General features: G+C 39.3%; 1 protein-coding gene across 3 annotated transcripts in view; it reads left to right on the plus strand.

Moving 5' to 3' along the window:
* LOC145672041 (uncharacterized) overlaps positions 1 to 24,827 on the plus strand; it is a 204,219-nt gene that overhangs the window by 139,675 nt on the left and 39,717 nt on the right. For all 3 annotated transcript variants that reach the window (XM_081741253.1, XM_081741252.1, XM_081741251.1), the window contains exons 5-6: positions 9,931 to 10,006; positions 21,407 to 23,280. In XM_081741253.1, coding sequence (XP_081597379.1) covers positions 9,931 to 10,006; positions 21,407 to 23,280 — 1,950 coding nt within the window. The remainder of the gene's footprint in view (positions 1 to 9,930; positions 10,007 to 21,406; positions 23,281 to 24,827) is intronic.

Below are 24,827 nucleotides of genomic sequence, written 5' to 3' on the forward strand. Positions count from 1 at the left end.
CAGATAAATACTAAAAGATTCTGCGTGTAACTGAAGGGCACATATAATGTCAAAAATTCTTGGAAAAGCCCCATTTAACCACTGATAAACTTGACTGGAAGTCAGGCGTGAACTTCGGAGTGCTTTATCAAAGAAAAATTTAAATTACAGGTCCTTTTTGTAAGCCATAACTACTAGAATACAGGCAAGTGCAAAAAACACTACTATGCACTAGCAGGCCAAGCACAATAAGCACTAGTAACGGTAAGAGCACACAAGTTCGGAGGCGTAGAACAAACAGACCAGACACAGCCACACTACTCCACGATGTGCTTCGCTCGTCGATTCGAGCTGAACTGTGAAGAAACGCTCATGTATATAGGAAATTGCAAACGTTTACTATTCCAATATTTTATTAACGATGGAACAGTGATTTCGGTCATAATAAAATACTATAATCCAGAGAATTCACATTTAAATTAAAAAAAAAAGACTTACAAACACGCAAGAACATAAAGGAGAAATAGATCTTAAGAGTAACTGGAACCTGGAGCCTCATATCACTTTTTTTCTGATTCACCGAAAGTATGTCCGTAACATATCTTTATTATATTCGGTGATGCTCGTTTTATAGTTATTTCTAGTAAGCTTAAACAACAGGGAAACGAACACAGATACATCGAGGACATTTGATATTTCAAAGGCTCTCCCACCGGGAATCGTAATTCCATTCAAAAGTGAAACAGCAGATTCATAATACCTTAACCTACAACGAAACCATTACATAACGTTTGGAACTTTCCAAAATATATAAGGATATTCTGAAAAGTGGCAATATAGTGTCTGTTTTCACACAAACCTGAACCAAATTACGGTTTTTTTTTTCTGAAATAAACGAACACATTCTATTTCAAGCTTAAACCGAACCCAAACCAGTCAACTGACCAGAGATGGCATGGGTCAATGAAAACTGACCTACCACCCACTGTGATCTACTCTGACCCATGGCCCACCATGACTTACCACCCACCGTGACCTACTGTGAGCCATGACCCACCAAGACTTACCACCCATCGTGACCCACTCTGACCCCCTCCGACCCACCACCCACCATGAACCACTGACCAACCAAAACACATCATCAACTCTGGCACATGATCCACGGCCTCTTCTCTACCGATTACAGAGTTTACACTAGTAATAAAACCAGTAATCGGAGTTTGAATTTCTACGGTCAATCGCTCAAGCACCGCTCTGTTACAACAACGATTTATCTGACCTTTGCGGTATAAAATGGTGAAGTGATTGTCATGGGTAAAATAACGATGAATTTCAATTAAATTAAAATGGTCTAATTATTTCCTTGTAGAATTATCGATACTTTTCAGTTGAAAAACGGAGGAAAATTTCAAAGTCCGAAATCAAGGTAAGTAAGTTCGTTCCCAAGGCAAGTAAGCTTGAAATGGACAACATCTTGCTCATGGGTTTTCTTGGGACACCCCCGTAAATGTGTCTGAATCGTGTCCCATTGTTTTGGAGCTATGGGCCTTTTAAAGTTCGGTTTTCACGGCAAACTATAACTCCGAAAGGAAGCATTTGTGCAGCCAGGTAGGTCTATGCTTTTTTATATTGGTGTCAGGAATCAACTTCCAAGTGTTGTCTTTGTTGTTTTGTAACACCCTATACATATATATATATATATATATATATATATATATATATATATATATATATATATATATATATATAGATAGATAGATAGATATATAGATATATATATATATATATATATATATATATATATATATATATATATATATATATATACAGGGTGTTAATGAACCATACCGATAAGCTGTAAGAGGTGATTGCCTATATCAAAATAAGAGAAAAAGTTCATATGGACACATGACGAAAAGTGCATAGTTTCAGAGATAGGGCTGTCCAAAATCGCAAAAAAGACGAATTTCAAGAAGCCCTAATTCGAATTCGAGAGACTGGATAGTATTCCTTATCAGCGTATAAGAAGTCACGCATACACAATCCAAAAATGCATATTTTATTAATGTTCAATGTGTATGCAGAGTATTCCCTGCAGGGTGAAATTCTCAGACATGCCATCAACCGAATTTTGAGATATCTTTTGACTTTATGATTGGTCCAAGGTAGGCAAACGATAAGCCTTGACAGCAATGAACATAGAATTCTTTAGCGCGATGTCGGAAGTGTAAAGGATCGTCAGCAGCACGGTCTCCTGTACTTGATAAAATGCATGCTGTAATGTTTTCTTTCACGCGTATAAGTGAAGATAACGTGAAATATACCTTGTCGAAATACATCGTATTACACATTATTCCGAACACAAAGGAGCATGGAGCTGCCGGTTCCTAACACTTCCGACTTCCCTCCGAAGCATAGGGTCTCCATTGTTGTCAAGGCTTACCTCCTACCTGCCTTGGATCCTTCTTGAAATCAGGGTATGTCTGAAAACTCTATTGAGAGCATATCTGAGAATTACACCCTGTAGGGAATACCCTCTACACATATTGACAATTGATCAAATATGCACATTTGGATTGTGTATGCGTTGCTTCCTTTAAGCTGCTAAGAACCACCATCCACAGTTTCTGGAATTCGAAATAGGACCTATTGACATTTAGCTTTTTCGCGATTTTGGACAGCCCTAACTCTGAAACTACAGACTTTTCGCCATAGCTCCATATGAACTTTTTTCCCTTATTTTGATGTAAGAAATCACCTCTTACAATTTGTCGGTTTAGTTTATTAACACCCTATATATATATATATATATATATATATATATATATATATATATATATATATATTTGGGCGGAAAGAGCGGACTATAGGGGTTTTATCTCCAAATTTGTACTACATAATGGCAGTTGATTTCACGAGACAATAGTAACATGAACTACAATCTAGGTACTATACGTGTTCCATCAGAGTTAGAGTGGGTCAGTGAGTCAAGTGAGTCGAGTTCCCTGAGTGGATCAATGGGTCGTGGGACAACAGCATGTGACCCACTGCGACCCACCATCCACTATGACCTACTGCGACACACCACCTTCCGTCACCCACTACGACCCACCACCCACCATGTCCCACTCTGACTCACCGACCCACTCTGCTCACTGCATTGTAGACAGCATCTGAACAGCATATTTTTTCACCCTCGACGCTAGCCATAGAAACTAAAAGACGTTTCTCATTGGTTGCAGTTTGCGATTGTCCAAAACCTGGTGTATGTATTGTGTATTATAGTAGTAATAGAAGAAAATTCTCACTTTGCTGGAATTGAAGAAAAACATTGAAGAATTAGTTGAGGTTAAACTTATATCATGGCAGTGAAGGTGAAACAAAACGATCTCTGCGGGCATTCAGACCCATTACTACTACTATTACTACTAGACTTGTACAGTGGAATCATATAGCAAAACTCCACACGTAACGTAAGTAAATCACTTTTTGAGTATTATTTTTATATAATTAAAAAAACCTTCCTTGGCCCGGGTTTGAACCCACATCAAAAGCAACAATAATTTCTAGCGCATTGTACTGGTACGCTCGGACATGAAGACCGCCAGCAACAGACATTTGATTTCTGCTATCTTTAAGGTGCGTGCTGAGAAACTGATTTGAGGGAAGTGTCAGGACCATCAGGAAATACCTTCTGCATACGTCCGTACATCTAGCTAAATGTTAAATGGAATGTTTTCAGGCAAATTTCATGTAGAAAGTAGGGATACAGAACTCACAAGATCCCTAAGAAAATTTGTTTTTAAATAATGGTTATGCCGGCTAAGCTACAGAAGACGTCGATGATGAAGATGAAAGAAATATTGGAGTAAAGAAAGTGGGAGGAAGCGGAACCCGGAGAAAACCTGGACACACGGTGTTTGTTTGGCACAATGCCCACTAGGCAGCAGCTGGGTGGAGCACGGTGATCCATTAAATTCACAACACTTTAGTAATAATAATAATAATAATAATAATAATAATAATAATAATAATGGCATTAAAAGTTTGAAAGTTGCCCTAACATTTGGCAAAACTTACTTAAAAGGAGGGATTTCGGGGAGGAAGTCCCGTACCTTCAAAACACACCTCTGCAACTACCCAAATTTTAAACTAAAGCGTTCCACTCAAGTTTCTACTATATAAAGTATTCTACCATATGTTTTAAGGAAAATAACTGTAATAAAAATAACTGAATGTCACGCGACAGTAAGGCATATAATAAACTAATTTTTAGGATATCACTGGTAATTATAAAAGCTTTGCTACAAAAAAAAATACCTACACAGACCATAATAAATTCAATGAGCTCCGAAATACAAAGTAACAAAATAGTCTATAAGATTCAGTCTACAGAACAATTGTTACTTAAACAATGAGCATACACTATTTCGAAAATCGAGATAAAACGACAAATGTTTACGATACTTTTCGTCTCGTCTCGATTTTCATTTCCAAAGCGAGACGATAATTTGAGTTAGCCTTGTCTCGTCTCGAATTAAAATGTTAATTCTCATGTTATTTTGTTAGTTTTAGAGACGAGAGGAGAAATTCCACTTCCAGTGGGCAACATTAAACAAAACCTAAATATTCTTGCCAAATGTCATATTTCTGCTTGTAATGGTATGACCTGAGCGATAATTAGCTCCTAGCTCTTAATCTTCTACGAGATAATAATAATTATTAGTTTATTATTATTACTGAAGATTTGATAGTTCAAGTACTGAAACATCCGAGTATTCAAATATCTGAAGATAATGAAACATGTGTCATCACGACCAAAAATTCCAACACAGTATAGTAGCTAACGTAGGAATTAATTGGACAAAACTTAGAACATATACGTATCATATAATAAACCTCACATAATTAATAAAAGGAAACTAACATAGTTGAACCGAGTGTAACTTAACCCATTAAAATATAACCTACAACAGAAAGAATTACAACATAGTAGCGTTTCTTGTGGACATGCTAGACATACTTGAATGAGTTTCAGATTTTTTGGACAATTTTTGACTTAATTCGTTTCTTTTGTTACGTTTGCGACGAGTACGAGTTTCTTCGGTAATTTTAGTTAAGTCTGTGATAGGAGAGTCAACCTTTATGTCGTTAGACTGAGGAGAAGATATGGTGTGATAAGTTACAATGTTATTAGGCAAGTTATCTTGCTCTTGGGAACCAAGGAAATTGTAAACCTGCCCATCACTCTCTGTAGAATTCAACTTATCAGAAGATAGTTGTCGCTCACCAGGTATATTCTCCATTTCATGTGCAGAATGGGACGGAGGAACATCGGCTGTATGGGATATAACGGTGGTTGAGGCTCATGATCACAGTTAACTAGTTTCTCGGTAAAAATAACATTATTAATTAGGTGCATTTATTTGAACTCCTGACGAAAGAGGACTCCTGTTCGGCTCACACACGGAACATACAGGGATTGGATAAAAACATCTAAAACGTTTGCAAAAGTGTGAAAATAATACCTAGTATGGTGTGGGCCCTTCTTTTGCGTCCAAAACAGCTTGGATTTGACGAGGAATTGACTTATACAGCTCCTGAATCGTGGAGTGTGGAATTTTGTAGCATTGTTCCTCCAAAACATGCTCTAGTTCCTTAAGGGATGCTGGTGAAAGGTAATGAGACCGAACACGCCTTTCTAACTCAGACCACAATGGCTCAATGTTGTTCAGATCTGGTGATTGTGGGACCCAGGGAAGGTGTGATAGCTCCTGGTCATGCTCCTCAAACCATTTTTTCACCGTTTTTGCAGCGTGACAGGGTGCCAAATCATCTTGGTAGATGTCATCACCATCAAGAAACAATATTTTGGCCATGGGTAGAACCTGATCCCCCAAAATGGCCTCATACGTCTTAGAATTTATCATTCCATGCAGGTCTATGATGAGACCTGCAGAAAATCACGATATCACTGCCCATACTGTAACAGATCCACCCCTATGCTTTACAGTTTGGAGCAGACAGTCTGTGTCATAGGCCTGTGACGGTGTTCTACATAGTAAACACGGCCGGTTGTTGGAAACAAGGCGAAGGTCGATTCATCGGGTTATATTACGTGTTTCCACTGTTTATGAGTCCACGCCTTGTGGACCTCGCACCCCTGGATACGAATCTTCGCATTTACTGCTGCGACCGTTCTTCGAAGGTAGCGGCCCTGCAATGAATTTTCATTTTATGAAGTTCCCGTCGCACTGTTTTCGATAAAACTGAATTCTGTAGGCCGGAATTGAGTTCAGGTGTAATTTTCATTGCAGTGGTCATCTTTTTAGCTACTACAATCCGTTTTAATGCCCTCCGGTTCCTATCTCACAGGGTTGTCTTCCGACCACTGTTGTGCTTTGCAGACGTCGTTTACCCATGAATTGTGTATGCTCTCGTGACATTGGATACAGTGCTTTTCGATACCCCCATAATGTTCGCCACTGTTGCCACTGAAGCTCCAACCAGACGGGCAGCAACGATCATGCATCTTTAGAAGTCTGTCAGATCGCCTATTTTACCGCGTCACTTTCACATCACGACACTCACAGGTGAACTGGTTGCTGCTTACGGAAGAGGAAGGTCCACATGGCACATTGAAAACAAAAAACGATCGGCAACCGCAACACGTGTTGTACAGTGGAGGTCCAAACTTACGTGTCCTGTATGAAGTGTTTTTAGATTTTTTTGTCATTTCCCTGTATATTATTTGATAGTGCCGGGAAGTTATTTTCGTCAAGCGTAGGCATACTGGGGTCAGGAAGGCACGAAGCTGTATTTAGTGCCTTATTCCTGTTGCCAGAAGGAACTGGCATGTTATCAAATTTAGGCATAAGAGTTGCTGAAGGATCATTATTTCTAATTGTAGGGGTGTTTTCCCAGCATAACTATTAGGACCACGGGGAGCTCGAAAAGGGCAATTCGTATACATATGTGCTCCATTGCACCTGAGACATGTCCGTATTTGATTACGGTAGGTGACACAAAATTTTTACCCTTGAATACCTACTAAAGATGGAATAGGTTTATTAACTTCCATTCGTATTAGCTTACGTCTCATTCGTATTGGATACACATGTTCAACAGAATACAATTCATCAGAGATGTTAGATAGGACACCATATTCACCAAGAACTTTTATAATTTCGGAATCTGCAAGTTCAGTTCGAGTACATAACAATTTAACATTAACAATTTGAACATCAGCCCATGAAACTGTGATTGCATGTTTTCTATTTGTATCAGTATATTATACTATTCCGTCAGGAGAGCGCAAAACATTTTCACATAGGTCTTCCGTACGAAGTTTCACGTACAACAATTTACAATAAAAATCTACTTCTATGCTTAAAACATCATTAACAGAGAACTGGAAACTATCACTGAGCCACTGATGCAAAACCAAGGTACTTGGTCTCTGCAAAACACCACCAAAATCGAATTTTAAGGTATTTACCCTTTTTAACGACATGATATATTTAACTAAGTCAGTCACCAAAACAAAACACAGAAAACAAAGAACGAATAAACAGCAAACTTAATTGCTAAGGAAACAAGGTGACCAGAACTTTTACTTTCAAAAACGGGACGCATGCGAATCGGTGACGGGTGGGGGTGGGGGGTACTTCCACATTGCATTTTGGGACTCAGCAGTGTTTTCAATTTACAAAATACAAAAAGTAAGAATGATAACACAGCGTTTCTAACTTAAGTACTACCCAACAATACTTTTTAAACTACTTCAACACTCAGAATCCCCACTCAATTCCCACTTGAACCACAGAACACTCAATTCCCACTTGAACCACAGAACACTCAATTCTCATTTGAATATTCAGAAGTTCTAGGCACGGCTGAACCTTCTCAATGAGTGTTGGTACGGAAGAGTGTAGAATTAGCATTGACCATTTATATTTTGAATAATAATTACGGGACACCTAGGTCACGTTTGCTTAAAAACGGGACATTTAGGTGTCCCGTTTGAGAATCAGAAAAAAAACGGGACAACGGTTGAAAATAAGGGACTTTCCCGGCTAAAACGGGACGTCTGGTCACCTTGTAAGGAAAGCAACGCTGAAAGTAAACACGTCAAGGCTTGTTGCACAGAGTGAAAACACGTCTTTACACTTCAACAAGCAAACACAGGATAGATTAATGATCGAACACCTTGACCACTGAACCACGATCACTACGCGGTCTTTTGTGTCGTTACGTTAGGTTTCTTTGCTTCCGCTTGGAAAGTTGTATGTTGCTTTTCTTCATTTCAAAACGTCTTTCGAATTTCTTTTTATCGTGATATAAGTAAATAATCTTCGGCATAGTTTATATTAATAACTTGAGTTGTTCTTAAACCTTTGGTTTAGAAGTTTGTTTCTTCTCCAGACGAAACTGCAGATATGACAGATTTAATTCTCATATTCTGCATTTGTTTTAAAGCAGTCGCCATTATCTGGTCAAAGACTTATGTCCGCCACGATTCATTTTGTGCAACTGAAAATCGTTTAACAATCCATGTTAACAGTGCAACATGAAATTAAAATTGGAAAGCTGTCAAACTATTGAATTCTATGTTGTTTTCATGTGAAATGTATGTATACTCGTAGGTAAGAGCGTGGTTCGAAGAATTCGATACATTTGTCGTTCAATTTATAAGTTACCCTAAGGTTAAAAAATATTTTTTAAGATAATTTGTAAAGTATGCATACGTGTATAGATGAGTTTTTCCTCACCTCTCTACATAATCCAAATTGAGATTCAGGTGTTTATCTCACCGTTGCACCAAGTTGTCCAAGCCCTCTGGCTATTTACACTCTTCTAATATTGCGCTTCATTTCTTCATCACTGGCGCAAATCCCTGGGGATGAGGGGTACATGTCCCCTCCAATCTTGGAACTGGGGGGACTGTCCCCCCCAATAATCCGATTTGAATGTGCTTTTTGGGGAGAAATGTGATTTGTTTCCGATTGCCACAAATGAAAGTGAGATGAAATTGATATCTATCCAGTATAAGCCTTAAATCTGCCCGCCTCCCAATGTTGAAGACAACTCTGCTCCCCTGATCGTAAACAGCATTATTTTTAAACTTCATAAATATTTTGAATATCGCTTAAAATAACGATTATGAAACGGTCTTACCCATCTCCCCCCCCCCAACGTTGAAGACAGATTTGCGAGGCTGTTCTTCATCACTAGGTTACAGGAGAGCAGGTTGCTTATATCGAACCTGAACTCTTCTTCATGTAAACGCGATTGGATATAATGTAACCTGGTGTCTTATCCTTGATCATAACGCCTATCTCTACCCAGCACGCAAACAAGATACAAAAATTGAAGAATTAGGATGGGCGCGGCTGTCCCACCCTCCATACAGCCTCAATTTAGCACCAAGTTACTTCCATACTTTTCGCGTGTTAAAGACTGTATTGGAAAAGAAACGTTTCGAAACAGATGAAGTCAAACGGAATGTAAAGAAAGTGCTAAATAGCTAGAGCCCTGATTTTTTGCAAAGGGTTTGGACAAATTGGTTGAACGGTGAGAACGGTGACAAATTGGTTGAATGACTCACGTATTTGCTGCAAAAACAGACAAACACAAGATCTGTTCTAGGTGTTTCTGGTTGTTTCCCAGCAGCGTAGTAGTAGAACAGTGGCGTACAAAAGATTTTACGAAGAGGGAGTATGTTCAAGCTCCCAAACATTTTTCAGAATGTTTTGAGTGTAGTATACCTTAATATGATAAATGCGTATTTTTCTTTGTAATGTCTTGTTGAAGGAGGTTGCTAAAACCTTGAACCAAGTTTATCTACAAATTTAATGTTCTAAGAGATGACAGTACACTAAGAAACGAATTTATTAAATGTTAAAAATTTATTCCATAAATTCTAATAAACGAAAATCTTTTTTTTTACAGGTTGTACCAATAGCCTTCTTTACTATTGTGTTCTTAAAGATGCCCCATGAAGATCCTTTTGACTTACAAGAAGCAGGTAACTATCAACTACTTTTAATTCCAACTCAGTTTACAGTTCTATTCTACTGTTGTGGCCTCGGTGGCTCAGTGGTAGAGCGTTCACCTCTGGTGCTTGGGGTCCCGGGTTCGATCCCAGCTCGCGACGTGTGGACTTTGTGGTGGACAAACACCGTGCTCGTGTTTTTTCTCGGGGTACTTCCGTTTCCTCCCACTTTCTTCATTCCACCATTTCATTCATTTCTCATCATCACCGTCTTCTTTAGCCTAAGCGGCATAAGCGTGGAACGTAAAACTTAAAGATTTCATTTCATTTCATTTCACTTCCTATTCTATTGTCTACACATGATACATAGCACGTCCAGAAAGTAAGTTCCGTTTCAATTTATCTCCGCTGCAGCGCTGCGATCGCAGTTCCGCACATGCGGGGTAGACGCTCTGTATCAAGGAGAAGAAACGTGCGCCATTTGGAGATCGCTGTCAGTCACGTACGCTTTCCAGTGTGTGTGCTTGTTTACAATGTCGGTGTTGATTGAAAATCCCGCCGCTTGTGATTCGTTTTCTGAATGCGAGGAAAGTGAAACCAAGTGAAATTTATCGGCAAATTTGCGATGTTTACGGACAAAATGCGATGAGTGATTCAATGGTGAGAAGATGGGTCCGACAATTCAATGAAGGACGTAGTGACGTGCACGATGAAGAACAAAGTGGGCGTCCATCTTTGGTTACAGAAGAACTAGTTCACGCGATTGATGGCAAGATCCAGGAAAACCGCAGGTTTACAATTAGTGCTCTCGGTATGGAATTTCCCCAAATCTCACGATCAACACGACGACGAGCTGAAAGAAACTGTTTCCAACTGGTTGAAGACACAGGCGGCAAACTTCTATGAAGAAGGTATACAAAACCTTGTGCCACGCTATGACAAATGCCTGCAAACCTTCGGCAGTTGTGTGGAAAAGTAGTTTAAGAGTTGTAGAATTTTGTGCAATTTTTCTGTATCTGTACACAATTTAATTTTATTACCAAACGGAACTTACTTTCTGGACGTGCCTCGTAAATGGTATCTCAAACTGGAAAAAGTCATTATAAAAGCAACTTGCCCAGGACGCTCATCGAAGCACCATTCAGACTATGGCCAGCTGCTAAGTAGTGCAAGAATCAGGAATTGCCCTTCAATGGATTTCGTAAGGAAGTTCATTTCTAAGAAATACATACAAAATATAGTAAATTCGCTTACTTGCATTAAACTAGCTGAAATACTCATTCCTCGCATGGGGGCTATATTTAAAGGTCAACGCCTGTGGGAGTATCACCATTCATCTCAGCGGAAAATATGGATTTGACACTAATATCGGTCATTTAGGATTATTTTTACATGTCTCCGTATCCCCCCCCCTCCGATGACACCCTGCTCGCAGCCGAATAGGTTGAATTAGGTTGTTAATGTGATCGGAGTTTCACCATTGATCTCAGCGACCACGAAAACTATGAATTCGACACTAATATCGGTCAATTTCTACTACTTTTACATGGCCCTGTAAACGTTCCCCTGAGACCCCTGGTTCGATATTTGTATTTAAAAAAAAACTCTGTTTTGATTTGGGGCCTGGATCAAGGTACCTGTGAACAAAATTTGGTAACTCTCGGTGCGCTCGTTTGATCCTCAGGCCGCACACAGTCGAACAAACTCTTTATTTTATTTATATTAGATAAGATATTAAATATATAGTACTGTAGTATTTTTACTTTGGTTATTAAAGTTATGCAGTGTGCATGAAAATAGCTGTTTCATAGAATGTGTTATGAATAGCTGTTCATCAAAGTATGTGTTTCCAGACTACGTTTGTGACTCGATCCCCCCCGTATTCTCTTAGAAAAATTGGGCCGCGGTGGCTCAGTGGTAGAGCGTTCACCTCTGGTGCTTGGGGTCCTGGGTTCGATCCCAGCCCCCGCCAAGTGAACTTTGTGGTGGACAAGTACCGTGTGCGTGGGTTTCCTCTGGGTCCTCCCGTTTCCACCCACTTTCTTCATTCCACCATTTCATTCATTACTCATCATCACCGTCTCCTTTAGCCTAACCGGCATAACCGTGGGACGTAAAGCTCAAAGATTTCATTTCATTTTTCTCTTAGAAAAATTCTGACCGGCTCTGATTTCGGGTTTAAGATAACTAAAGCTACGCTCATATACGAATGTACGTAAAGTACGGAACATATTAAATTTTTTTGTGCTTTTGAGCCAGCTGTGAGTTGGATTCCAATTTTCCGTAGTTTGGGCTCCGATGTCTTAGTTGATTTGTTTCAATTCGTCTTTCTAGTTCTTTGTATCCACAACAGCTGCCAAAAGTGTCTAAACTTGTTCGAACTTTTAACATTTTATAGTCTGTATTTTCGAAAAGAAAAATAACAACATTTGAGCCTTTTTCTGTGCCATAAAAATGAAGTGTAAAGCAGAAAGCCATCATTTGGGGGTTGTTAACACCTAACGATGGTCTCTACTTGATTTTCGTACAAAAAAGAAAAAGAAAAAAAAGATGTTATACAGGGTGAATTCTAACTAAGGTTATAATCTTGGAGTGATGATAATCTTGGAGTGGAGTCCTAGTGAACGTCGAGGAAATTACGTCCCGTTGAGGAGTGATAGCACGTCGAAAGTGTGGGAACATGAACTTCAGAGTCCAATAGTTCAAAAACAATATACCGTAGAGAGTTCAGTTAAAAACGTCGCAAGTCGTACCTACTCTACTGAAAAATACATATTTGCAAACGCGGCATGTGTACGCAAGGGATTCCCCAAAGGAACGGAGGGATTCCCGGACATGCTGCGGAAGAAAGAAGTGTCTCACGTTGGTCAAACTTAAGGGGGTGGATAGAGAACAAGGTATTCGGTAGCGGTGCAGCCATATTTGAAGAAGTTGCAAGATGGCGAACGTTCGGAGACTAGACTATAAGGTGTTGCATGAGTACATCAAGCGAAGAACCGAATTAGACGTCATACTGGATGTCATAGTCCTAGGGAAACTGAGGAAAAACTCTGACAATTATCAGAATGGTCGAATCGGAAGTGCGGAATGTAAGTATTATGTGGCATGTACTGTACATCTCGAGATGAGATGAGCTGTGCTGGCCGAACGTCTGGAGGGATAACGTCCCTCAGTGAGTACAACGTCCGCGGAAAGGATGGTGTCAGATAGGGACCTAGGCCTAGGATAGGTACCATTATAACATTGATCTTGTAGCACAGTGGACACATTCAGGGAAAACCTGCAATGGAAACAACGAAAAGTAATACATAGCAATGACCGTAAGGCGGGAGGTAAGGATGTGGGACGACAATAATAATAATAATAATAATAATAATAATAATAATAATAATAATAATAATAATAATAATAATAATAATAATAATAATGACTAAAGAAAGATACACAGTGAATGTGCTCACAACAGCCTAGTGAAATACGCGAAAGCACAAGAGTATAGTGTTTAGAAAAGGAAGCCTACAATGCATAGCACATAGGAAATGACACAAACAAAAACTTCAAAGAAACCCATACCATAGAAGTCACGCAAGGGTACCTAGCTGCGAACTGAACAAGAACCATAGAAGGCATGGCTCTGAGTGTTCTTGTCTCTGTAGTACAATGTTGCCTTAGCATTAAGAAGGTCCTGGGTGCAAATTCTGGTAGCCACCTATCGTGACAGCTGGTTTCACGTTTTTTTTTTTTCAGTCGCACCAGGTGACTGCCTGGATGGTACTTCGTAAGACGATCGTGGCCACTTCTGTCCTCACATTTTTGTCGATTCCGTCCTGGTCATACGTCATAGAATCCAACGGATGGACGTTAAACTCCAACTAAAGACAAATTCTTTGAGTTCTCATGTCTGCCGCAGCGAAGCGCTGTAAGCACGGAGTTGCAGAGGGTAGCCACACAACCTAGCACTTCAGTCACTACACGTCCAGTGTTGTTACGCGGTAGTGCAGTACTAGAGTGACCCGTGAGCGAACGTGTGTTGTATGGTGTAGTTCAAATGAGTCCGTTACTCATGTCGAGAGCAGGCAGAAATGATATTTGCTTATGGCCAAGCAGAAGACAATCGTAAGGCAGCAGCGAATTTACGAAGACAAGTAGTATCCTAGGCAAATAAGAAGATACTCTAGACCGTACTGAAACCGTTGCTAATTATCTGATCTCTAGGGATAACTGTTATGGTCCCTATAACTTTACTGTCGAACTATAATTCAATGTATTTATTGGGTCAAAAGATCCAATAGATTTCAATCAAAAATGTTCTTGTGTACCTTATTTCTGAATAACTACATAGAACACATACACTAGTCAAACCCAAACTATCAGTTAACAGTTAACTAAGCATGATGTGCTAATTGCTTAGAAAATACAAGAACTCGATTTAGGGTCCGTGCAAAAATTTTGTAACCAATGATCCAAAATATCCAATATATTTCAATCAAAAATTTTCTTGTATACCTTATATCTGGAGAACTACGACCCACTGACCCATTCAGAAAACTTGACCCACTAACCCACCGACCCACTGACCCACTCCATCTCTGTCCAGAACATTATGACTACCTACCTAAATGTCAGTGTGTCCACCTTTGGCACGGATAACAATGGCGGATAACCATCCTCTTAGGTATTGATCAACATCAATATCGTCTCTCTTCAACTCATGTTTCCCGAGCTATGGCTTATTAAATATTCAGAAATTGGCCAATTTTGGCCAGTATCACGAAAACGGTGTCATAGAGAGATAATATTCATGTTAATCAATACTTAAAAGTATGGTACACATTTTGATACCTATAATAATGGGTGGCCACTAGCGAACTGGACATTGGCCTTATTAGTGGCGTGTTGAACAATGGTCACTGGTTACTATTTGGTTCTAAAATGTTTACCATCCTTTTAGATATTGATCGACATCAATATCGTCTCTATACATCTTTTATTGTTCCCGAGCTATGGCTCGTTAAATATCTACAACTTGGCCGTTTATTGGCCAATATCACGTGAACAGTAAGTCATAGAGAGATGATATTGCTGTTAATTAATCCCTAATAGAATGTCAAACATTTTCTTACCGGTATTAATTTGTGGCCATTGGCTAAACCACTGGCCAGTTGGACAGTGGCTACCGGTTACTATTTGGTTCCAAAATGTGTACCATCCATTTAGATACTGATCAACATAAATATGATCTCTCTATGACTTACGGTTCCCGAGATATGGGTAGTTAAATTTCTGGAAATTGGCCAGTTTTTGGCCAATATCTTGGGAACGATAAGAGTGACGCGAAAAATGTAGTCACAATCTCTGATCCTTTTTGATGCTCTATCAAATACAGTGTTCAAAATTAAAAAAAAAAACAAATAACTTACAGACAGACAGACAGAGAATTCAGTAACGAACTTTTTAAGTTCGTTGAATATGTTGTAACTCACGATATCCCGCCCGGTGGCACGTACAGTACAACTTCGGTATTCGTCTAGTTATAACATATCAAATGCGAACACAATTGTCTCCTTTGGATCTTAGCAGAGCCACTCCCTTGTCAGTAACCAACTGTCTTCTTCAATTAACAAGTTGCAATATCTCGAATTGTTTTCTTGGTAGATATTTTCGGTAAACACGATAATTTATTGTAATACACGATAATTGTAGTCTAAGATACATTGTAACGAAAATATGGCAAATATGCAAATATCACACTGGAGAAAAAATCTTTGGAAAATCGCAAAGAATAACCTGACGTTCATGTTCACAGTCATACCTCATTATTTAATTTTAACGATTACTTCATTATTTAATTCTGTGAAACTGTAGGCTGTGTAGAAACGCTTTCAAAATGCATTAAAATAATAAATGACAAGTAAAAGGTGCCTTGCTGAGCGTACCTTGTTGGGTACCCTCTGGTCTGTTCCTCCGCACCGCAAGGTCTGCGGGCCCTTTATCGCCGCCACTGGCTAATATGAATATGAAACAGATGTCAGGCAAGAACAACTGAAAGGACAGCGGTGTTTCCCATATGACCAGACGATGTTATTTATGGCACGAGTCATAGTAGAAGGTGGCATAGTTGAAGAAACTATACCCTCTCAGTAACTTAAATTGCACGAAAATTTCCAAAGCAGGTTCATTGACCTGAGTACCGCATTTTGCCCACTTTGTCCAAGACTGGGATAGTTTGTTTCTAACTTTTCTACCGAAAAGCATTTTTCTGAATTGGTGTTTCGGAGACAATAAAATAAAGAAAACATACTAGGGAGAGAGAGAGAGAGAGAGCATTCTACGAGAGTATTACCGTGCATTTTTTTATTTCCATTTTCTGCCTAGTCCTTCTAGAAAGCGAGGAAGGGTTGGTGGATGTGAGAAAAAACTTGTAGGACTTCAGAACAAGTTTATCTCTTGTTTGTCTTGGTTGCTAACAATATTGTTTCTCCATAAGCTAGGCATTCCTCATGGTCTCATGCAAAAAGCCTTTCTGTTACACAGACATTTTTGCATGCTATAAGCATATAACTTAAATAAAAACATAGAATATGCTGAATATGCTCTTAAGCACTAATATATGCATTAACCTTTGAAATATGCATTTATATGTACTATAAAACTTCAAATTCGAGCTGTATTATTGTTGTTAGAAACCCCTACCAAGTCTAACAGAGATGCATATAAGCAAATAAAATATACATTTGCATAAAAATCCGATGTCTATTCATTACCAACCTTGTAAGTAGCATGGAAGCACAGTGCAGAGCATGCATCACTGTGTGGTGATCACAGAACCTTGTAAGGATCACCTGAGGAGACATCATGAATCGCAGTGGTTTCAGCGTTGAGAGCTGAAATACATGATTGTTCATTCTTATTGAGGAGCTTATAATCAATAATACACGTCTCTGACTTAAGTGAATCCTCACATTCAGCACTATGTGCTTATAAGATCTGAAGTTAGAGCAGTATAGGAATTACTGTTTCTTACTTCATGAGCGAAATGTTTGCATCCTGGATTTCACACCTCCAACTCAGGCCTCCAACCAGAACTTAAAACAGGGGAGGGCAATATAATTTTGGGCGGCTAATTCGAAATAAAATCTTTCAATATTACTTCACATCGCACGATTTTGCCCTGTAACCTAAAGAAAACAGTGACGTAGAGAATGAATAAAATGGTAGAATGAAGTAAGTGGGAGGAAACTAGAGAACCACAAGAAAGTCCACATACACGGTGTTTCTGTGCCACAAAGCCAAATTGGCACCAGCTGGGATCGAATCAGAGTCCTCACGCACCAACGGTGAAAGCTGTGCCACTGAGTCATAGCGGACCCGGGGCTAGGTCGAGTCCACTTTACGTTCATAGTTTCGCAGTACATAAATGTTACGATTATGAAGCCTTTAAAATGCATTAAACAATTAGCTCGATTTGATTGTGAAGTGAACTTATATTAATAGTTTCTTTAAATTTAAAACTGATTCCAAAATGAATCCGTTATTTTATTAGGTGAATATAAGATATACTTCCAGCACAAAACAAAACTATCTGGAATTGTCATGAAAAGAAAAAGAAAAAAAAAGGAAATAGCGTTGCAACCAGAAGAGTAAAGTGGGGAGTGTATTTATTTTAAAGTGAACTGCTCTGATGCCAAGTGGTCTAACTAAAAATTTAACTTTTCCAGGAGTAAAAGTTGAAGTTCAATATTTCATGAACAATCCATGTTTCTTTTATGTTGGGAACCAAAACCACAACTACTGTACATAGTTTATTGTTTTATTTAGTGTTTACAAAACTCCTTTTAAAAAATACCTATCTATAGAAGTGAAAGGTACCTGTACTAGTTCTTGGCATCCAAGCAGTCCATTTATTGTCATATACTATGTAAAATAGTCTCGTATCATAATATGTGATGTACAACAAATGTTACATTATATATTATCCGTATACGTGATATGCTGCAACACTTTAAAGCCTCAAAATAGTTGAGAAAGCGAATAATCCAGAAGTTATGTAGCCCTATTGCGTTTATGGAAATGAAATCACAATAGTTATAACTATGCTAAATTACTATAGACTGTTAATTGCTCATTCAGAGAATGTATGATGTTCACTTTATTGCAATGGTTTTACACAAACTAGATATAGACTACGGATAATAGTTTTATACAAACTAGATAATCAAATATTATTATTACTATTATATTTGAAGTACAATCAAATATCACGACATTAATTATTAGTTTTAATTAATTGAATTGAAAATTAAATCTTGATTCCGAAAGGTTAACTATTTAGTTTATACGTTCTGTACCTTTTTAAAGTAATAAATGTTGGGATTGGTTTCAAGATTGTTTCTGAGTGGATATTTTGTTCAAAATAATATTTACAATTATAGATTTTTTTAGACATTCGAGTCAAGTCGAGATTCTTACGAGCAGTCCCGACTCGACTCGTGTCTCGACTCGAAAATTCGAATCGAGAAATACGTTTGTCTCGACTCGTCTCGAATTTTACAAAGTGTGTCTGGACTGGAATCTCGCCTCGAATTCGAGTCAAGTCGAGTCGAGATTCGAGACGTGTCTCGACTCGAGCACATCCCTAATCGCAATCTTTTGATGCATTTTTTTTAGATCATTCGTAAAGTTCTTGGACAATATCGCAATCTTTTGATCCATTTTTTAAATCATTCCTAAAATAAAATTCAATCAGTACATGATAGGTAATCGGTGAAGGTTCCATTGGTCGAATACGAATGCCCAGAGAAGAACAATATCTTTTTAGTGGGTGTATGTGTGGAAAAACACAGTGTGTGTGGAATTCTGACCCATTGATGAATTCTGTGCAAGGAGATAGTACTTTTACATGTTCGTACCCATAAATTGCCATATAATTTCAATACATAGAATGATAGTTTTGACAAATAGAAACAGTTATTTTAAGACAATATTTACTCAGAGAAGAAAAACATAAAAATACGACGTAGGTTCGAAATGTAACGAAACTTATTTTTTCCCGCGTAAATTAACAAAACGCGGGAGACTTCCCCATCAGGAAGTCGCGGCCGGAAAGAGGGATTGCCTCCGTCGACGGTGGCGGACCGCCGGAGGCAGCCGACATCCGTCCGCGGCGGCACGACGATCTACTTGTACAAAGTTGTCGACCTTTTGCCGAAGCGGCAAACGGTCGAAAATCGTAAAATAAAATGCCCTTTGCCGACTCTTTGCCGACTGTTTCCGACTGTCAGAGTCGGTAAAACAGTCGGAAAGGCCTCTTTCCGACCCTCTGCCGACTCGTCATGCCAGCCCCTTTCCGACGGCGGCGCATTTAATGCTCATTTCCGGCTGTTTGTCGACTGCTCGGCAAGGCAACTATTCGTCGCGGTCGAAAATCGCGTTGAAAGATGCCGGCATCCTGCGCCGTCAATCCGATCGCGGCATCTGGTCGGCATGGACAAATTGTCCGACTGTAGGCGGCAGAATCCTGATGGGGTTACTTCAGCGTAAATGTAGAGTCGTGAATTTTTTCCCGCCCAAAGAAAGCATCAGTTGCTGGCAGTCGGTCAACGAGTGAAGACGTGTAGTGAGCGGTCGTCGAATATAAGTTTTTCGTAAAATGACATAGAAACTTGAACAAAGTGATATTGCATCAAATTCTGCCAAAACTTTGGCGATACCCAAACGGAAATCATTCAATCGGATCGGTACATTCAAGTTTGAACAAGAATTTGAGCATGAGGAGAGTGTCAGCGATACTTGATACAGGCTTTCCGGCTTGGCAAACACACAATTTTTGTGTGTCGTCAGGTTCCGTACTCATTGGGCATGGTTTCGTGTGACTTTTGGTTATTTTGCAAACTGAAAATACCACTAAAAGGAACCCGATTTGAGTCAAGAGAAGACGTCATGCAAAATGTGACGGCACGATTTCTCACCATTCCATTTTGTGTTTCAGCAGTGTTTCCAACAATGACGGAAGAAGTGTGTGCATTACCAAGTAAACTAATTTGAAGGGGATTAATGTTTCGGATCTACAAATCAATAAATGTATTTTTACTAACCAAAAGTTCGATAAGTTTTGAACACACCTCGTATGAACAATTTTCAAACTGAGGTTTGATTATGTATTTGAATGAGTTATCTGACAAAATTAAACGCAGGCGATGCTTATGAAACACAGTCGTTGTTTCCGCCAAAAATTTCTGTTTATATTTTGCGACGGCACGTGTGTTCTAAAGGGTTAAATTAATGAAGTGTAGAATTCGCTTAAATAACATATTACATTATTTGTTTTCTTTCATTTGATACATGATACAGTTTGCAGTCACTTTAATCTATTTTCTGAATGCTTTTCACCATTAATCTATTTTATACATTTCATTCGTCATAAATAGATATTTCCAATGCATATGATTACTGATCTGCACGGAAGCGGCTTTTAAGGGAAGTCGGACCGTTGGAAAATTAACCCTTATCCGGGCAAGACATTTTTGTAACGTAAACGGGCAACCGGGGCCTGTGAGGCCCCGTATATATTTTAAGTGCAGAATACACAAGATCAATGCCTATTGTCACTTACTGTTTAGACTAGTCTAGAATGTACCGGTATATATTTTTGTCAAGTAGCGAAACTTCGTGTCACGCTTTTGTAAGCCGCCAAGCATAATAGCAAATCCGGTCCAGACATTTTTGTAACGTAAACAGGCAACCGGGGCCTGTCAAGCCCAGTATATATTTTAAGTGCAGAACACTCAAAATTCAATGTCTGTTGCCGCATACTGTTCCGACTAAAGGTTACAATAGTCACGTGTTCAATATATAATTATGTGACAATTTGATCTAATATTTGACAGAAATTTCACTAAAGTTATACGGGGCCTCCTAGGCCCCGGTTGCCCGGTTACGTCAGGAAAAGAGTTTCAAATTTAAAAAAAACATTAGCTTTACCCACTCGATATGTTCATGATTTTAACTTTGACGAAAGATAGAAGAATTCAGTATTTTATGTCTTCGAAATATGTATGGTTATTGAGAAATTTTAGAAAAATGAAGCTACTGTTCCTGGGAGGCCCCGGTTGCCCGGATAAGGGTTAAGTTTTGTTGCAACATGCTAAGGGAAGGAAGCTTCATGTGCCTTCAGAAAGATCTACACAAGAATTAGTATATTCGGTGATATTTCTTCCATTATTTTGAACCTTTTATTTATTTATTTATTTTGACTGAATTGACTTCCCTCTAGAACTGTCACTAGTTCAGGATGTTCTATGTGTAATTATTATCAAGAAAAATAATTGTAGTCCATCCCCAAAGTTTCATTTTTGTTGTAGTCTCTGTCAAGGATAATTATTGCTCCGAACGTAGACTAAAGCAACCTAACAATTTTTGTTTTTATTGTTTTAGAATTCCTACGAACGAAGCTTTACAAGATTACACTCAGGAGGAAGAATCGACAGCAGTGGTATCTGGATGAATGGTTTTGTGGTGGTGTTTATAAGAAAAATGTTGAAGGTTTCATACCAAAGCCACCCCCCTTTTGGGAAGCAGACCCACATTTACTCCGAACGAACAGAGAATATTATGCTGAAGACGGTCGTCGACGTGCTCTAATAGATGAAGAATGGGTACAATTAAGTGATGGCTACTGGTACCAGTATCACGAGACAGGAGTTCTTGAAGATGAAGAAGGAAATCGCCATTTTGTCAATTTTGACGGACTTTTCAGTGAAGGACAGATTGTTGAGGGGCGATGGGTGACAACCGGTAAGGAGAAATGGCTGGAAATTACTGATTGTATATTTGCTACAGCGGAAGATGGGAAAAAATACGAGGTTCGAAAAGGAGAATGGATAGTTGCCACTGATGGGGTTTGGTACTTGTATGCGGGAGAGAAACAGTTAATATCGGAAACCGGTATAAAACTTCCGGCCGATGAAGGTGGTAACTTTAAGAATACAGAATACAAAGATTGTTCAATTAGGGGCGGGGGGTGGTTTCAAACCATCCAGGGCACCTGGTATCAGAGTTCCAATGGTAAATGGTATAAAGGGGGAGACGGCAATTACTACCAAATGAGAGGGGGAGAATATGTGAGAGGTAGTGATGACAAATGGTATGTACTTAGAGACTTTGCTCATTTCCAAGCAGAAAGTGGCCTGTTGTTCCCGTATACTGACAGAGAGGTAGTAGTGGTCCTACATGGGAGGGAATTAAATGTCATAGATGGAGGCTTTTTCCAAGATAAACAGGGTAGATGGCAGAAGTGCTACGCAAACAGACACTATGAGAAAGATGGAATGACCTTTGAACTCATCGACGGGGAGTGGGTCCAAGGGAGTGATGGGAAAATGTATCAGTATATTGGAGGATGCTGGCTACAAGCAAAGAGAAAATGGTTTCAATTTACAGACGACGGTTGGTTGATAGGCGAAGACGGAAGACGGCTTAGGGTAAGCGGTGACGGTCAATTTGTAGGCCTTGACAATAATAAATATGAAATCGTTGACAGCGGTTGGTACAAAGACAGCCAGGGAGAGTGGGTTCAGCACTTTGACGGAAAGTGGCTTCAGAAAGGGGACGGGTCATGGAGTGAAATGCAAAGTTTTGATTCATGGTATAGTGAAGAAGACAAACTGTATTATAAGCTTAGACCGAATGAATGGATACAAGCAAGTGATGGAAAGTGGTATAAGTACACAGGGTATGGATATATTCAAGATCAATACGTTAAGCTTTTTAAACTTGATAATGGAAAATTTATAAACAGAAAAAAGGAACTGTGCACGATTACTGATAATGGTTGGTTTGAGGATGATCAGCAAAACTGGACACAAAAAAAACATGGTTTCTTCTACAATGAGTCGGTCGGTAAATGGTACTTCTCAGGAGCGCCGAGCTGGTACTCGGAGGAGGATAATCGAATGTATCCAATAAAAGAAAACGAATGGATGGAAGCTACTGATGGCAGGTGGTACAAGTATCTCGGTTCAGGAATGATAGAGACTCCAGCAATACCACCTCCAGAGGGGGAAGGTGAGGAGCCGGGGGCGGAAGGTGAGGAAAGCCATCAATACCCAGTGAGTGGCGACGGGTTTTTCGTAGATTTCCAAGGAAACGGACATCGCCTTATTCAGGGAGGATGGTTTGAAGGAGAGGAGGAGGGGAAGTGGATTCACGAAAAAATTGACAAAACAGTCTTCGAAAGGGAAGGAACACATACGAGATATCCTGGCTGGGAACACGGAAATCATTTGGCCAACGTCATTTATCAGCAAGAAGTAAGTCATGTACAAAGTTTCATTTCTTAAGCAAATTCCTAAATTAAAAGTATATCCTAAGCTAGAGCTCCTCAGACAATACTATAGTAATTACAATAAAAACAATTTCGAAAAGTTATTAAATAGCAAGATAAACATCCCATTTCTAGTATTAGTGCTTATATTTCTGATAACATTTAAACGACCTTTTCAATATTCTGAATATAAAATTTCTTTAAAACATTCTATTTTCTTAAAAGAAGCTAATTCTACGACAAATAGTCATATATAAATAATGGGAGAAAATCTTAAACAGCAATCTTCCAGATTTTGATGCAGGAAATTAGTGGAATTAAAGGGTTCGATCTCACTGGATTTCCAGGAAATTTTTCTATAGATGACTTCCGAAAGTTCAAACCTACTTAAATCGATTTATCATCGCATTTCGAGAGAAAAGATCATTAGACAAAGAATTCAATTGATAGAGTTTATACATTATTTTTTAAAACAATTACAGTTATTACTACAACTGTTGTACCATTGGTCAACATACAAGAGGTTCCTCGAATCTAGTTGACAGTAGTTAGGAGCCTAAATATTCATTTTACACCAATCTCATTCACCCTCGCCCTCGCAGTGAAGTTGGCCCTCGCACTTGTTCGCCCTCGCCATTGCGAAGGGAATTGTTCATCGCCCTCGCGCACCCTCCACCTTGCAGTGTGAGTTGACTCTCGCCCTCGTTTACCCTCGCTCTCGCAAGGGGAGTTGTCCGTCGCCCTCACTATCCAAGCTTGACGTTCTCGCAAAGGGAGTTGTCCATCGCCCCGCTGACCCTCGCCCTCGTACTGGAAACTTGTCCATCGCCCTCGCGCACCCTCGCCCTTGCAGGAGCAGTTGGCTCTCGCCCTCATTCACCCTCGCTCTGGCGAAGGGAGTTGTCCGTCGCCCTCGCTCTCGTGTTGGGGATTTGTCCTCGCCTTCGCGCACCTTCACCCTCGCGTCATTGTGGGTGAGGATGAACATCTCTGGATAGGAGTTTAAGTGAAAGCGAAATTGGGAACACCATGTTTTGAAATGAAATGAAATATCCAGTTCAACATTGCACGATTATGCATCAAGGCTAAGGGAGACGGTAATGATGAAAAATGAATGAAATGGTGGAATAAAGAAAATAGGAGAAAATGGGAAAACCCACGCACATGGCGTTTGTCCACCAAAACTCACATGGCGCAAGCTGGGATATCCAACCACGGACCCATGCACCAGAGGTGAACGCTCTACCACTGGACCACTGTTGGCAAAACGTGTTTTAGTTTACTTTTCACTTATCCGATTGTTACGGACACAACTATTATTCGTATAATTTTTCAAAATCTAATCATGGGCTGTAGTGAATGAATCAAATGATGACAAAGTAAATCAGACACTGAAGTTCTTATACTTTGTAATAATTCATAGAATTATGCTCTCAGTCGCCTTCTAAACAGCGCTCCAATTCATTGTCATTTTCCGTGTACAAGTAAGTACCAAAGATACAAGGAGTTTGCATTTGACTAACATTTACTCTT

Source organism: Thermobia domestica, chromosome 15 (assembly GCF_964235325.1).
Source record: "Thermobia domestica chromosome 15, izTheDome1.hap1.1, whole genome shotgun sequence".
Lineage (NCBI taxonomy): Eukaryota > Metazoa > Arthropoda > Insecta > Zygentoma > Lepismatidae > Thermobia > Thermobia domestica.